Genomic DNA, 17,376 nt, shown 5'->3' with positions numbered 1-17,376 from the left:
GGTGATCATGGGCCTCTTGGCTGCATCTCTGATCAGTCTTCCCTTGTATGAGCTGAAAGTTTAGAGGGATGGCCAGGTCTTGGTAGATTTGGAGGCCCAAACTGATACTCCTTCCATTTCAATATTATGTTTGACAGTGCTCCTGGGATGTTTAAATCTTGATGAGGTATTTTTGTATCCAAACATAACGTTTTTAAACTTCTTCACAAAAGTTCACCTTGGTTTCATCTGCCTGGTGTGTTCCTTCTTCTTCATGATGTTTTGCGCTTTTCCGGACCTTGAGACTATCACAGTGCAGGTGCATTTATACGGAGACTTGATTACACACAGGTGGATTGTATTTATCATCATTAGTCATTTAGGTCAACATTGGATCATTCAGAGATCCTCACTGAACTTCTGGAGAGAGTTTGCTGCACTGAAAGTAAAGGGGCTGAATAATTTTGCACGCCCAATTTTTCAGTTTTTGATATGTTAAAAAAGTTTGAAATATCCAATAAATGTCGTTCCACTTCATAATTGTGTCCCACTTGTTGTTGATTCTTCACAAAAAAATACAGTTTTATATCTTTATGTTTGAAGCCTGAAATGTGGCAAAAGGTCGCAAAGTTCAAGGGGGCCGAATACTTTCGCAAGGCACTGTATATATATATATATATATATATATATATATATATATATATATATATATATATATATATATATATATATATACAGTGGGGCAAAAAAAGTATTTAGTCAGCCATCAATTGTGCAAGTTCTCCCACTTAAAAAGATGAGAGAGGCCTGTCATTTCCATCATAGGTACACTTCAACTATGACAGACAAAATGAGAGAAAACAATCCAGAAAATCAGCCCAGAACTACACAGAAGGATCTTGTCAATGATCTAAAGGCAGCTGGGACCATAGTCACAATGAAAACAATTGGTAACACACTACGATGTGAAGGACTGAAATCCTGCAGCGCCAGCAAGGTCTCCCTGCTCAAGAAAGCACATATGCATGCCCGTCTGAAGTTTGCCAATGAACATCTAAATGATTTAGAGGAAAACTGGGTGAAAGTGTTGTGCTCAGATGAGACCAACATGGAGCTCTTTGGCATCAACTCAACTCGCCGTGTTTAGAGGAGGAGGAATGCTGCCTATGACCCCAAGAACACCATCTCCACCGTCAAAAATGGAGGTGGAAACATTAAGCTTTGGGGGTGTTTTTCTGCTAAGGGGACAGGACAACTTTCACCGCATCAAACTGACGATGGACGGGGCCATGTACTGTCTATCCATGGGTGAGAACCTCCTTCCCTCAGCCAGGGCATTGAAAATGAGTCGTGGATGGGTATTCCAGCATGACAATGACCCAAAACACACGGCCAAGGCAACAAAGGAGAGGCTCAAGAAGAAGCACATTAAGGTCCTGGAGTGGCCTAGCCAGTCTCCAGACCTTAATCCAATAGAAAATCTGTGGAGGGAGCTGAAGGTTCGAGTTGCCAAACGTCAGCCTCGAAACCTTAATGACTTGGAGAAGATCTGCAAAGAGAAGTGGGACAAAATCCATCCTGAGATGTGTGTAAACCTGGTGGCCAACTACAAGAAACGTCTGACCTCTGTGATTGCCAACAAGGATTTTGCCACCAAGTACTAAGTCATGTTTTGCAGAAGGGTCAAATACTTATTTCCCTTATTAAAAGGAAAATAAATTTATAACATTTTTGGCATGCGTTTTTCTGTATTTTTTTGTTGTAATTCTGTCTCTCACTGTTCAAATAAACCTACCATTACAATTATAGATAATTTATCATTTCTTTGTCAGTGGGCAAACGTACAAAATCAGCAGGGGTTCAAATACTATTTTCCCTCACTGTAGATATTGCATAGTTAGTTTTGTTTCGGTATATTACATTGAAAATGTCTAATATTGCATTGATTCGATTATAATTCTCACAGCAGAGCGAAATGTTAATAGTGTTAACTAAAGGAGAAAACTGTAGAAAGTTGGGTGAAGTTCAATTTCGTGCTTATCTGCGTTGGCTCATATTTCTTCTGCGCTACAGTCTGAGGGGAGCTGCGCGCTGTTTAGAGGGAACACATTGGTAACAAACATCTCACAAAGCCTGAGACCATATTACAGTAGCCGTCCGTGTCAGACTGCTCTGTGCCAACCTCTTCCCCGGTTTCTCTCCCTGGCAGATTAACCAGTTAGCAGTCAGAGCAAACCACCCGGTGCCACTCCCACACAACCCCTACCCAGCATGCACACTGCTCACCAGAGCACCGCTGCTCAGCAGGATCATGAATATGATGAAGGACTCGAACCAGCTGTGCTCCACGATCTGAAAGCAGGTCTTCCTTAACCGCCACCAAGCCTGGCCCAGGCCCTCCGTGGTTTGGATATCACAGCACTGGAAATGGCGTACGCACACTGGGGGAGATAGAGAGAAAAATCTATGTTTGAAAGAGAGAATTAAAATTCTAGTTAATGACAAGTGTTGTGACACATCATGTCTCTTTCTTCAAATTTGTATTGAAGGCCAACATTTTCCAGATGCATTTAAATTAATTGTCCAGTGAAAATCTGTTATATTCTGTTAACTCACAATTAAATAATGTTGTTGACCAATCCTATACTCATATTTGTGACCAAAGCATAAATTGGAGAAGAAACAGTTTAAGAAAAACACACAAAAATAAAAAATAAACATGCTATTTCCTCATAAATCATGATGTCATGTTGGCTCATTGGCTGAGCTGTCCAATCAGGTCTACTGAATATTTTTTTATGACCATTATATGCCCACACCATTCTGTTGTTGTGGTACTTCCACACCATTCAAATACAGAAAAGTTTGTTTAACATACTTAATTACAATTTTCGGGAAGGAAAACTATTTTATTTCTAATAATGAATCAATTCTAGGCCATATTTCATAGAAATCTGGACGATTGTGGGTATTGAGCCAAAGGGAGAGGTGCAAGTGGTATGCACCAGATCTCCAGTGCTCCCCCACAGCTCGGTTCAACCTGTGCCTGCGCTCTGGAGTGGTCATCCAGCCTGGAGGAGTGGTGCCAAGGCTGCGCACCAGAGCTCCAATGCTCCCCCACAGCCCGGTCTATCCGGTGCCTCCTCCACGCACCAGGCCTCCTGTAGGTCTCCCCAGCCGGGTGGGTCCTGTGGCAGCCCCACGTACCAGGCTGTCTCTCCGTTTCCTCCCTCCAGGTTCTCCCATCTGTCCGAAGCTGCCAGAGCCGCCCGTCTGTCCGGAGCTGCCAGAGCCGCCCGTCTGTCCGGAGCTGCCAGAGCCACCCGTCTGTCCAGAGCCGCCAGAGCCGCCCGTCAGTCCGTAGCCGACAGAACCGCCCGTCAGTCCGGAGCCGCCAGAGCCGCCCGTCAGTCCGGAGCCGCCAGAGCCGCCCGTCAGTCTGGAGCCGCCAGAGCCGCCCTTCTATTTGGGGCCCACGGTAAGGGTCCCCAGTCCGAGGTCGGCGGCGAGGGTCGCCACTCCAGAGGCACAACATAAGTGGGCCCAGACTAAGGTGGAGTGGGGTCTACGTCCCGCACCAGAGCCGCCACCGCGGTGAAATGCCCACCCAGACCCTCCCCTATAGGTTCAGGTTTTGCGGCCGGAGTCCGCACCTTTGGGGGTACTGTCACGTCCTGACCTTAGTTACTTTTTTATGTCTCTATTTTTGGTTTGGTCAGGGCATGAGTTGGGGAGGGCATTCTATGTTTTTGTTCTATGTTTTGTATTTCTGTGTTTGGCCTGGTATGGTTCCAAATCAGAGGCAGCTGTCTATCGTTGTCTCTGATTGAGAACCATACTTAGGTAGCCTGTTCCCACCTGTGTTTGTGGGTAGTTGTTTTCTGTGTCTGTGTTTTCACCATACAGAACTGTTTAGATTTTCATTTCTTTCCTTCACTTTGTTATTTTGTATTTTCTTGTGTTCTGATATAATAAATTATCATGGACACTTACAACGCTGCATTTTGGTCCGATCCTTCCTACTCATCATCAGACGAAAAAGAAGTTGAAGTTCGTTACAGTGGTTTTGGAGCGACACATTCCTGGTATCAATGACTCTTTAAAAGCTTTCCAGCCAGAACAATGGCTCAGGCTGGCTGCTATGAAATCGCATTTTAGACGACGACCCATAATGTCCTCCGAGTCGACCCGGACTCCTCCATTACAGTCATCTGAGCCCCCCGTCCAAATGAATGTATTGCCTGTAAGCTTAATAATTACGGGATTATGGTAACGGACCACTTGCAACTCAATTTGTAACGACGCTCTCACGGTCTTTCTTGGAAGCCGAGGACGATTTAGCGCCCCTGGCGCCGACATCTGCCAGGCAAATAACAGCCGTCAAGAAGAAATCAAGAGGCCCTATTGACTAACATTTACACTTATCGGCCTGTCGATATACAGTTAGACTTTGGATTAAAGGCATTTCCTATGGGATGTAGATTTTTGGGTTCTTTGAGCGTACAAAGAATGCAAAATGCCTTTGCTGAAATGATGCTACCTTTTCTCTGAGTGTATGAAGGGTCCCTCCCTGATTTAGTCCCTCAAACTATCATTAGGCAAGTCCAGAGAGTTTTGGTTTGTTAGGTTGGTGGTCATTTTGCATGAGAAGCCATTAGTCATGGCACTGAGCAAGAGAGTCGAAGCTTGACACAACCAATGTGACATAGTGAACGCCTTAAACGTAAACATGGGTCCTCATGTACATTGCTTCCCAAAACTATTCCCCTTGACTTTTCCCCCATTGAGATGTTTTGTCACTGGCCTCCACACAATACCCCATAATGTCAAAGTGGATTTTTTTTTAAATATACCCAATTAATACGAATTTTAAAGCTGAAAAGTCTTCAGTCAATAAGTATTCAACCCCTTTGCTTAACAAGTCACATAATACGTTTGCATGGACTCACTCTGTGTGCAATAATAGTATTTAACATTATTTTTTGAATGGCTACCTCATCTCTATACCCCACACATATAATTATCTGCCGAGCAGTGAATTATAAACACAGATTCAACCACAAAGACAAGGGAAGTTTTCCAGTGACTCGCAAAGAAGAGCACCTATAGGTAGATAGGTAAAAAAACAGACATTGAATATCCCTTTGAGCATGGTGAAGTTATTAATTACACGTTGGATGGTGTATGAACACATCCAGTCACTACAAAGATTCAGGCGTCCTCCTAACTCAGTTGCCGGAAAGAAGGAAAACAGTCAAGGATTTTACCATGAGGCCAATGGTGACTTTAAAACAGTTACAGAGTTGACTGTGATAGGAGAAAACTGAGGATGAATCAACAACATTACAGTTACTCCACAATACTAACCTAATTGACAGAGTGAAAAGAAGGAAGCCTGTACAAAATACAAATATTCCAAAACATGCATCATATTTGCAAGCAAATTAACTTTGTTTGGGGCAAATCCAATACAACACATTACTGAGTACCATTCCATATTTTCAAGCATAGTAGTGGCTGCATCATGTTATGAGTATCCTTGTAATTGTTAAGGACTGGGGAGTTTTTTTTAGGATAAAAAATAAATTAAATGGAGCTAAACACAGGCAAAAACCTGGTTCAGTCTGCTTTCCACCTGACACTGGGAGATGAATTTACCTTTCAGCAGGACAATAACCTAAAACACAAGGCCAAATCTACACGGGAGTTGCTTACCAAGAAGACAGTGAATGTTGTGGCAGAGTTACAGTTTTAAATCTACTTGAAAATCTATGGTAAGACCCGAAAATGGTTGTGTAGCAATGATCAACAACCAATCTGACAGAGCTTGAAGAATTTTGAAAATAATCATTGGCAAATGTTGCACAATCCAGGTGTGGAAAGCTCTTAGAGAATTACCCAGAAAGACACCTGTAATCGCTGCCAAAGGTGCTTTTACAAAGTATTGACTCAGGGGTGTGAATGAAACACACTATGTATACAAAGTATGTGGACACCCCTTCAAATTAGTGGATTTGGCTATTTCAGCCACACCCGTTGCTGACAGGAGTATAACATTGAGCACACGGCCATGCAATCTCCACAGACAAACATTGGCAGTAGAATGGCCTTACTGAAGAGCTCAGTGACATTCAACGTCCTAGGAATGCCACCTTTCCCGAAGGTCAGTTTGTCAAATTTCTGCCTTGCTAAAGCTGCCCCGGTCAACTGTAAGTGCTGTTATAGTGAAGTGTAAACCACACAAGCTCACAGAACGGGACCGTCGAGAATTCGTCTGTAGCTTGTAAAAATCATCTGTCCTCGGTTGCAACACTCACTACCGAGTTCAAACTGCCTCTGGAAGCAACGTCAGCACAATAACTGTTCATCGGGAGCTTCATGAAATGGGTGTCCATGGCCGAGCAGCTGCACATAAGCCTAAGATCACCATGCGCAATGCCAAGCGTCGGCTGGAGTGGTGTAAAGCTTGCCGCCATTGGACTCTGGAGCAGTGGAAACACATTCTCTGGATGTGATGAATCACGCTTCGCAATCTGGCAGTCCAACAGACGAATCAGGGTTTGGCGGATGCCAGGACAATGCTACATGCCCCAATGCATAGTGCCGACTGTAAAGTTTTGTGGAGGAGGAATAATGGTCCGAGGCTGTGTTTTCTTTAACGCTACAGCATACAATGACATTCTAGACAATTCTGTGCTTCCAACTTTGTGGCAACAGTTTGGGGAAGGCCCTTTCCTGTTTCAGCATGACAATGCCCTCGTGCACAAAGCAATGTCATACAGAAATGGTTTGTCCAGATTGACGTGGAAGAACATGACTGGCCTGCACAGAGCCCTGACATCAACCCCATCAAACACTTTTGGGATGAATTGGAACACCAACTGCGAGTCAGGCCTAATCGCCCATCATCGCTCAACACCCGACCTCACTAATGCTCTTGTGACTGAATGGAAGCAAGTCCCTGCAACAATGTTCCAACATCTAGTGGAAAGCCTTCCCCAGAAGAGTGGAGGCTGTTATAGCAGCAAAGGGGGGACCAACTCCATAATAATGCCCATGATTTTGGAATGAGATGTTCGACGAGCAGGTATCCACATACTTTTGGTCATGTAGTATATTTCTGTATTTTATTTTCAATGCATTTGCAAAAATATCTCTAAAAACATGTTTTCAGTTTTTCATTGTGTTATTGTGTGTAGATAGGTGAGAAAGAACATATATTGAATGATCTATTTTTAATTCAGGCTGTCACACAACAAAATGTGTGACTGAGTCGTGCCTGGCCATGCAGCCGTGGGTGAACAGGGAGCAGGAGGGGACTGAGCACGCACCCCTGAGGGGGGGTATGAATTCTTTACTGAAGGCACTGGAGCTGCCCCAGCTAAACTACAGTGCTAGTGCTGCCTCCTCTAGCTCTGAAACCCTGATGAACCTTAACCTAAGGAACTCCATGCTTCTTTCAACAGAGAGGTAACAGCCCAAGCTGTTGAGTTTATAAAATGGCCTCCTTTATGTTGTCAACTTGATAGTTTACACTCAACAGAGCTGGACTGTCTTTAAATAGAAAAAAAAACGTATTAAAGGTTTACGAATTAGTCTACATACAGTATTCCATCAAAATGAAAGATGATGCATTGGAATATACTGTATTGCCGTGGGTGACATTACATAATTTTCACCTAAATCACATGTAGCCTAGGTGTCACTCTTTCCGCTTTAGCCAACTTATTTAGTTGAATATACAACAGGGTCAGGTACGATGGTTAAATCCCATACTATTCGGATCCAGTAATAACAGTAACAACAACTATCACCTGTTTATCTTATGGGGACAGCCACAGAACCATTTTGGAACCCTTTTTTCCAAGAGTGTAGAAGATAGAGGAATTGTTAGGCTGCTGTAATGTCCCAATACACGGGATGTTCCACCATTTCAGTGCCTTTTGACAATTGAATGTTGGAACATTTTTGGGGGGAATTTCACCTTATTTTTTCATTCTGTCATAAAGAGCACATGTTCAACTTTATAAAAACCTAGTTTTCCCCTTTCAAGAGGTCAAATAAAAAAAAATACCATAGTAATTGCCTATTAAGTGCCAAATGAAGTTACCCTGTTAATAACGGGATTGACAAGTAAATAATAATCTTCAGAAATGACTTTGTCTAAGCAACAAAATAACTAGGGCTTTACAATGATAATAATAATGCATTACATTTCTAATGCACTTTTTTAAATAGAATTTCAAAGCACTTCAAGAGCAAAGAACAATCAAGAAATATATCATGACAGGTCAACCAATAGAGGCCAAGTCTTTGAAAGCTGCGTCCCACAAAGATAGAGAAGGTCAGTTCATGGCTTGAGCGGAGAGAGCTGGTCAGAGTATGGTAGATGATGGTGATGGAGTCTGCTGATGATCTTATACGATAGTGATAATATAATGACATGATAATGATAATGATAGTGAAAACTTACAGACATTTTTGGGTTAAGTGGGTTCAAATCTTCCTAGAAGTGACAGAGAGTGCATGGAGGGACATGTCAAAATGCAGAAGTTTTGCACTTTCGTAAGTCTTTCTTCATTTAATGAATTCTCCATGTGGTCTATATTAAAGTGTACTTCATTTATTATAACAGGCTTTTCATGTTAAAATACCAAAGGGACGTACTGTACAAGGCACTCTTTTCATGGAACGACCCACATAGCTCCATGATTTATCTAATTTGATTTATTTTGTGTATTATGGTGGAGCGCCGCCATTTTGTCCTTCTTACGCAACCCAGAAATGTGTGAAATGCGGCCATGTAAATATGGCCTCTTCAACTATGCTCCAGTGACAGTACTCCTGCTCCATCTCAGGATAGTTTTTCAATTTTGGGGAAGCACAGAAACATGTAGTGTTCTTAGTATTGCCATGGAGACCGTAACAGTGGTGTGGAAATGGAATAGCATACTACTACATGCCTTTATTGGGCATAACTATACTATATTTAAGCAATAAGGCCATATAGGGTGTTGTATATGGCCAAGGGCTGTTCTTAGGCACGACGCAATGTGGAGTGCCTGGATACAGCCCATGCGGGTCTATATTGGCCATATACAACAAAACCCTCCAGTGCCTTATAGCTATTATAGACTGGTTACCAACGTAATTATAGGAGTAAAAATAAATGGTTTGTCATACCTGTGGTATACTTAAGCTATAAGGCCCTTAGCCGTGGTATATTGGCCATATACCACAAACCCTTGAGGTGCTTTATTGCTATTATAAACTGGTTACCAAAGTAATTAGAGCATTAAATATACATGTTTTGTCATACGCGTGGTATACAGTCTGATATACCACGCTGTCAGCACATCAGTATTCAGGGCTCAAACCACCCAGTTTATAATGTCTGATATACTATGGCTGTCAGCCAATCAGCATTCATGGCTGGAACCACCCAGCTTACGACTCCCCTTTTGGGCCTTCCAGGGAGCACATGCTGCCATGTCCAAGTAGTCTTTTTTGGGGCCACATCTAGTAAACAAACAGTGACTCATGAAGCCTACTGTGAGTATCACATGATTGGTAATAAATCATTGTGTCACTAAGAGCCTGCGGTAATGGCGGGATCAGAGTAGGGCTGTTGTGGTGACCATATTACCGCTGCACCGGGGGTCCCAAGTCATGAAGGCAGTCAAATTCCACATGACCGTTTAGTCACGGTAATTAGGCTTCTCCAAGCTCTGATGCTGTTGTTCATTGGTAGCCTACCAACCTTGCTAACTGCCTGGTACTCAGCACTCTATTGTACCTCTAACCACTCTGACATCAATGCAAATGTATTCAAGAATCTAATCAAACACTTCATGAGAGCTCATGTTGCGCAACATTTCTATAGGCTATGCAAATGCGGAAGAAAACTGAGTGATGGCCGTTAATAAAAAGAGGAGGATCCCATGAGCTTTCTATAGGCTAGGCCTACTATATTTATTGCTCAACTTTCTTAATATTAAGCACATTGCTTATATTTACAACAGGAGTATAGACTGCCTGGCTGGCATGAAAATATACCACAGGGTTTCTTTTTCATTTTATTAAGTGAATAGATGACATGTATTTTTACACTGCCCCTGTTTCGATACAGCTGCATGTTTCGATACAGCCCATTCTAAATCATAACAAATGTCACACATATATTATTTAGTGTATGTAAAGACAAAATGAAATCAAGAATAGTCTGATGGGTGACAATATTAGCCTATCACTTATACATTATCACTTGTGAATGATGCCCAGCATAAGAAACAGACTTTTTTTGTGACTTGGGGAAGATATTTTTTACCATAAAAATGCACCTTTATAATAAAGGCATTACATGCATAATAACACTCTAATCTAAACATTCTGATCTGTTGCGTCAGCCACATAGCATACATTTTTTGTTGTTGATGCTATTGGTTGTATTAATTTGGGATCGGTTTGGGATATTTATTTATTACACAGAATAGAATAGGTCAACTTTTGTACTATGGGGGACAGTAGATTGACATAGGCTAGTGCTTTTGCTGGTCGTTAGACCTACTCATCTTGTTGGCTGATGAAAAGTAAATGTGGACAGTTCATCCAATATCTTCAATATGCACCTCGCAGCAGAGCAGTTGCGTCCCCGATGTGTCTGTCTTAACTTGTAGCCTGTGAGAAAGACCCGATCACGTGATGGAGAGCTGTGTGAGTGAGAGACACTTCGGATTGCACAGCACGCTCAGGGAGAAGGGCACAACGCAGCACTCCAGCCTCAAAAGCATGGATTTGTTTAGGGTGCATTACGGCCACAAAGGGGATGCCGCTGTGAAATTCAAGGCATTATCAAGTGCTTGTCAAATTGTGAATGAGAGACTATTGGAGTGTGTACAGCCTGTGCAAAAAACAAAGTTGAGCTCATGCCTTTCAAGCAACTTTAAAAAAAAATCATCATTAGAAAAAAATCTAAACATATAGCCCAACGTTTGTAGAACAACTAAAGTTAGATTAATAACTCTAAATTAAGCATATAGGAGTACCTATTTCCTTGTTAACCACTCAACACAGTGCACTCTCCCTCAAATCATTTGGAGAAAATCTTTATATTTTATTTTATTTATTCAGTTTAGTTCAATTGTTTTCTTCACACTATAAAATAATATAAAATAAGCCAATCTTATAAGCAAATCTTGTCTGATAATTGAACTAGTGTAGCCCACAGCCATTTGGCATAGCCACATCACGACCTAACATAAGGACAGCTCAGAGTATGCTATTCTGTTCTTCTGAAATAGACTACATTTTCTTCATATCATCCTTCTTTAGACCTGTATAAAATAAGTAATGGATTTATTGTGTGGAAGCCAGGAGATGCTAGATGTGTTTATGTTAATTAACAGTCAATTACCGTGAGACCGACAGTTATTTGCTTGACAATCATCGGCTGACGAAATTTCATGACCGCCACAGCCCTAGATCAGAGTCCTGGTTGCGTCCAAGGAACACAAATGGATTTCCATGGTGATGTACCCAAACCATTAGGCTTGTCACACCCTGATCTGTTTCACCAGTCTTTGTGCTTGTCTCCACCCCCCTAGAGGTGTCACCTATCTTCCCTATTATCCCCAGTGTATTTATACCTGTGTTCTCTGTCTGTTGCCAGTTTGTTTTGTTCGTCAAGCCTACCAGCGTTTCCCCCTCTGCTCCTGTCTGTTTCGAGTTCCTGTTTTCTATTTTTCCCAGTTTTGACCATTCTGCCCGCCCTGACCCTGAGCCTGCCTGCCGTTCTGTACCTTGTCACACCACCCTGGATTATTGACCTCTGCCTGCCCTGACCCCGAGACTGCCTGCCATTCTGTACTTTTTGGACTCTGATCTGGATTACTGACCTCTGCCTGCCCTTGACCTGTCGTTTTGCCTGTCCCCTGTTCTAGTAATACACTTTTGTTACTTCGACCCTGTCTGCATCTGGGTCTTCTCCTGAAACGGCTTGCATTTTGTATATTATTAAGTCACCTTATATAAAGCCCCTGTGTAAGACTACCCACAACCCACTCCCCTGTGTTTACTAGCGTTATGAGGTATTACACTGAAAGGGATAGAAGGTTTCAGCCTCTATTGTAGTCCACATTATTAAAGGAGTTATGGTGCAATGGTTGTTTCTATGGATACTGTGCTCCCTGTGTAGTCAAATGAACATGTACATATAGTAATATGATACCCCATACACAAGTCAGACTGTATTCAGTAAAAACCTATCAGTGTCGGCATTCAGGAAACACCTTTAAACACAAACCTAAAAACACTAACAACTAAATGACTTCCCACCACAACTAGTCAATAGGTGTGTAAAAATGGATGCATCATTAAAGAGCGTGATCCCCTAATCAAATCTTGGTTCAAAATATGTGTCAACGTTCACAATACCTTCAGTAATGACCTTCACGCTCTAACATGAACATTTCAAAAGCTTTTTGGAACAACCCCCAACAACGTTGATCCTTTCAATGTACACTCATCTACTGCTGACTGTTTCAGTGTACGCTCAGTCATTTACCATGATTGTCTCGGAGACATCACGCGATTGGTCTAAGTTACCTCAGACCGTCTGAGGGAGTTGATTAGTTGCGACCAAATTTAATTCAGGTAGTCAGTCATCATCAAATTAACCAGAGTCCATTTAGTGTCTGAGACGCCTTTTCAAATCTCTGCTGACACAGGACATTCAATTTAATGCGCCATTACCCGTTCAAATGTCACTTCATTCTTTAATGTTTTATATCAAATGGCCTCCACTTGAAGCCGAAAGCCAACTGTTTGGGGTAGCCCAGTGTAAATGTTTAGATTCAGGCTTGCAGTGAGAGTGAGTCAAACCCTCTACTAATGTAAGCTGTTAAAAATATACAAATGTTTAGGCTGGATTGCAACGTTATCCCCACCATCATGGCACATTATTATACACATTTGAAATTTGATAGAAACATATTAATTCAACCTGTTTGACGTGTTTCTGTCTCTGTTTTGATTTCAAGTTGCCCATCTTGTTTTTTTTCTCTCCAAACATTACATTAAATAATATTCCTTAAATATGCTTGCTTATACTTGTATTTTCTTGGTCACATGTATCACTAGTAATACATTACTAGTGCATGTAAATTGTAAGCTGTATGCTTTTTCATGCTGCTACCTCTTGGTGCCACTCCCTTAAAAATACAATGAATTTCTTTGAAGCATGATGTAATACAGTACAACACATTCCGTTTTATTTGAGTAAAGATGTTCTGAAGCAAACATAATGGTGTCCTGTCTCCTTACCGACATTTGGCGTCAGAAGTGGGATCTAAACCCACCGCTTAGCAACACAATCTCAATGGGACTCACCTGACAGTAATGTAACAATAAAGTCAAATAAACTTACCATCAGGGAAGCAGTTGTCAGGATCCATGGTCTCTTCGGCCATCTCTGAATACTCATCCTCTTCCTCCCCTGGCTTCCTCAGATCCACTGTGCTGCCCTCGGATAGGCTGATGTCATCCTTCACCTGAGGATAACAACCAATCAGAGCCATGCTAGATGAAAATAGTTATTATCAGGTGATTGATGACTGGTGTATTGCTATATTGGTGATTTATTGACAAGAGAAGGGGATCTGGTAGATATGGAGAGAGTCATTCAGTATTTTTCTCCATTTATGAGAAACATTCAGAAGGTTATAATTCTCCCAGTAATAACTACTTCTGTTTTGGTGCATATAAAGCCTGGGCACAAAGTCTCATATAGAACCTAACCTGGTATTACCTTTGTGGCATTTACCATATTGTAACTTACAGCACATCTTAATCTTTTGCTTGGAAAGCTATAATCTGCAGCGTTAGTTTCAATCTAATCTGGCAAAATCAAATCAAGCTATCAGCGATCTGGACTGATATTATAGCATGATAGACAGAAGAGGTGTAGTCGGCTGGATATTTAGACAGAATACAGGAAAGCTCCCTGAAACTCTTTAGATGGGTATTCAGTGTTATATTTGTTTCTCCACACATACTGTATACTGTGTAAAGCTAAAGGTTACATTATTCACCTTTTACAGTAAGCACTAAGGAAATACATTGCCAAGCTACTTGAAGACACACTTCAGTAACCCTGCTTAATAATATGCCATCCATTTGACATTGTGTGTCTGTTATGTAATAAGTGTCGGGTGTATGTAATCAGGATGATGTGACAGAATATCCTACCCAGGATATTCTGTCTGGTTTCTGGCTCTAGCTCTTCCTTCCTGTTGTTGACGCCCTGCAGGCTAACACGTGATCACACTTCGGGTCCTGTCATGGTGGGGCTCATATTGCTATGAGCTCCATATGTGCGTGTCCGTATGCACACCCACACACGCACTCACGCATGCAAGCACACACACACACACACACACACACACACACACACACACACACACACACACACACACACACACACACACACACACACACACACACACACACACACACACACACACACACACACACACACACACACACACACACACACACACACACACACACACACACAAGAAGCTTGATGAGAAACTCCAAAAGTAATGCGTCACCATCCTTGACCTGGTGAGTCGAAGACGGAGGTGTATGTTTTATAGAACATGAACAATAGGGAGATGTCTGAAAAGTGGCTATACCTGATTCTGGTTTTAATTAGCTGTTTACCAGGATCTTGATTAGCTGATAAGCTGAATCAGGTGTGTTACAGCAGGGTTGGAGGAAAAGCCTGCATACCCATTTCTCTAAGAAGCTTGGCTTTCACCCTTATTTAGACATTACACTAGAGCCACTGATATGCTACGAGAAAAATCCCTGCCAAAACAATTTCAAGCATGTTTTCCGTCAATAAATGATAAATCATGTATCCCATTTCCTCAGTCTCAGAGCCTCTGGGATCTGAGATGTACCCGGCTGTTGCCGTGGCAGCGTTGTCGTGGTTGCGCTGTGCGGCGCTCGGACACAGCTGTGTGCCGTTACACAACCGTTGGTCCCTGGAGAACCCGAGCCTCTGAGCCTTCCCACCAGCTGCCTGGTGTCTCCCACCGATCAATTCCTGCTCTTCTCCAAATCCCACAACTTCACTTTGCGGCCCGAGATGTTCTTATTCATACTAGTAAGACACATAGAATGCAAGCATCGCAATACATACAGTACAGTATCTTCATGCTATAATATTACTTTCAGAAAGTTCTGAATGACTCAACTGTGAATTTCCAATAACATGCAAATCCCATAATTTATTTGTAAGGAAAAGACCATTTCCAAATTGTCTTTCAAATGAGTTTGTGTATCATAACAATCACATGTTGTGGAGTATGCTGAGGTATACCCTCTAGGAGAAGGGAACTATAAAACACCGGCAGGATATGTAGCTCTGTAACATGAGCATGGTCTCTCTGTGTTAAGCTCCACGATCATCTGAGCAAGATTAGCCTTGCACAATAACCCTGTTAGTGGGATAATCAACATAAGCCTCCCGCTAAAACAATATCAAGTCATTAGCGAAGGAGTTGACTTTACAGTTAGAAAGCTATGCTTATGATGTACAAGGGCTCAATGGCACAATGGTGTGAGGAATGGTCAACAGCAGCTAGGGTTCCAGGCTCCACAAACACACACACATGCACACACACCCTTCCCTCCGAAGTGTAAAAAGTGGTCCGGGCCTTGGCCCCTGTAGTGATGAATCAGATAGACAGACAGTTGACTGAAGAAGAGGTAAGGTGGGCGTCAGAGGTGAAACAATCCCATCTAAATTTCCCCAGTCTTTCAGCTGGCTGTGGCAATACAGCTCATATGGGAGATTTGTCCCAGGTGCGAGCTAACGCAGGGCGCTGCTTTTTTCTATCACACCCTCCCAGCCATACTTTGATGTTGAGGTGTTGTGAAAGGGACGAGCCCGTGTCTGCCTCGGCTGCATAGACTCTTCATAGTAAAAACAAGAGCGGAGTCGCTGTTTGCCTGCTGCTAACCTATTGTAACTATTAATTGTCCTCTACCATGAAATCGAGAAGGGAACTGTGGATCGGTCTCCGTCCGTTCGTCTGTTTATCTGTTCGTCTGTCCATTTGTTTGTATGTTAGTCACACGCAATTATCTCAGACAGAACTAGCCTGATTTTGACAAAACTTGGGTGAATGATGCATCTTGCCATAGAGATCCGGCATTTATGAAATGACACGGCGGAAGCTATAGTAAATACAGTAACTGACATTTGTGAGTCAAACCAGAGAGGATGAGGGGAAGTGAGAGGGATAACTGGGCCCAAAATCTGTCTTCTCCAGCAAGTGGCATTTTGTTGTTGTTGTGTGTTTGTATGGAGGTCAATGAGAGAGTTGAATTTGTTTAAGAAAACATTGAATGGCTTATTTGTAACATGTGGCTTATTTGATCAAATATCATTTTTGTAATACTTAAGTTGTTACTAGTATACTGATGCCCAGTTGAACGTTACGTCATCGGGCGAAAGCCCGGAGGGAAGCGCGCCCGTCTCAAATGTAACATTCATCTGCACAACTCCGGCATGTTTTCAACAAAGCAGAATGGTACATCGTCCAAAAACAGGCTCTAACCAATAGTGCAAAAAAAGGTATTAGGTGACAATAGGTAGGTAAAGAAATAAAAACAACAGTAAAAAGACAGGCTATATACAGTAGCGAGGCTATATACAGTAGCGAGGCTATATACAGTAGCGAGGCTATATACAGTAGCGAGGCTATATACAGTAGCGAGGCTATATACAGTAGCGAGGCTATAAAAGTAGCGAGGCTATATACAGTAGCGAGGCTATATACAGTAGCGAGGCTATATACAGTAGCGAGGCTATATACAGTAGCGAGGCTATATACAGTAGCGAGGCTACATACAGACACCGGTTAGTCGGGCTGATTGAGGTAGTATGTACATGTAGATATGGTTAAAGTGACTATGCATATATGAGGAACAGAGAGTGGCAGTAGCGTGAAAGAGGGGTTGGCGGGTGGTGGGTGGCGGGACCCAATGAAGTTAGCCCGTTCAGCCAATGTGCGGCCGACCACTGGTTGGTCGGCCCAATTGAGGTAGTATGTACATGAATGTATAGTTAAAGTGACTATGCATATATGATAAACAGAGAGTAGCAGCAGCGTAAAAAGAGGGGTTGGGGGGGGCACATAATGCAAATAGTCCAGGTAGCCATTTAATTACCTGTTCAGGAGTCTTATGGCTTGGGGGTAAAAACTGTTGAGAAGCCTTTTTGTCCTAGACTTGGCACTCCGGTACTCCGGTACCGCCCGGTGCCCGGGCAAAATGAATTGAACCCCCTCAGTCTGAGTACCAGTCCATTTAACTAACATTCCATTC

At 42.4% G+C, this 17,376-nt stretch overlaps 1 protein-coding gene across 6 annotated transcripts in view; it reads right to left on the bottom strand.

The window, feature by feature from the left end:
* scn5lab (sodium channel, voltage gated, type V-like, alpha b) overlaps nt 1-17,376 on the bottom strand; it is a 207,717-nt gene that overhangs the window by 19,734 nt on the left and 170,607 nt on the right. For all 6 annotated transcript variants that reach the window (XM_052503848.1, XM_052503846.1, XM_052503849.1 and 3 more), the window contains 2 exons: nt 13,403-13,526; nt 2,266-2,420 (listed from right to left, as the gene is read on the bottom strand). In XM_052503848.1, the coding sequence (XP_052359808.1) occupies nt 2,266-2,420; nt 13,403-13,526 (279 nt within the window). The remainder of the gene's footprint in view (nt 1-2,265; nt 2,421-13,402; nt 13,527-17,376) is intronic.

This window comes from Oncorhynchus keta, chromosome 4 (genome assembly GCF_023373465.1).
Source record: "Oncorhynchus keta strain PuntledgeMale-10-30-2019 chromosome 4, Oket_V2, whole genome shotgun sequence".
Lineage (NCBI taxonomy): Eukaryota > Metazoa > Chordata > Actinopteri > Salmoniformes > Salmonidae > Oncorhynchus > Oncorhynchus keta.
This window is presented reverse-complemented; position numbering and strand designations above follow the sequence as displayed.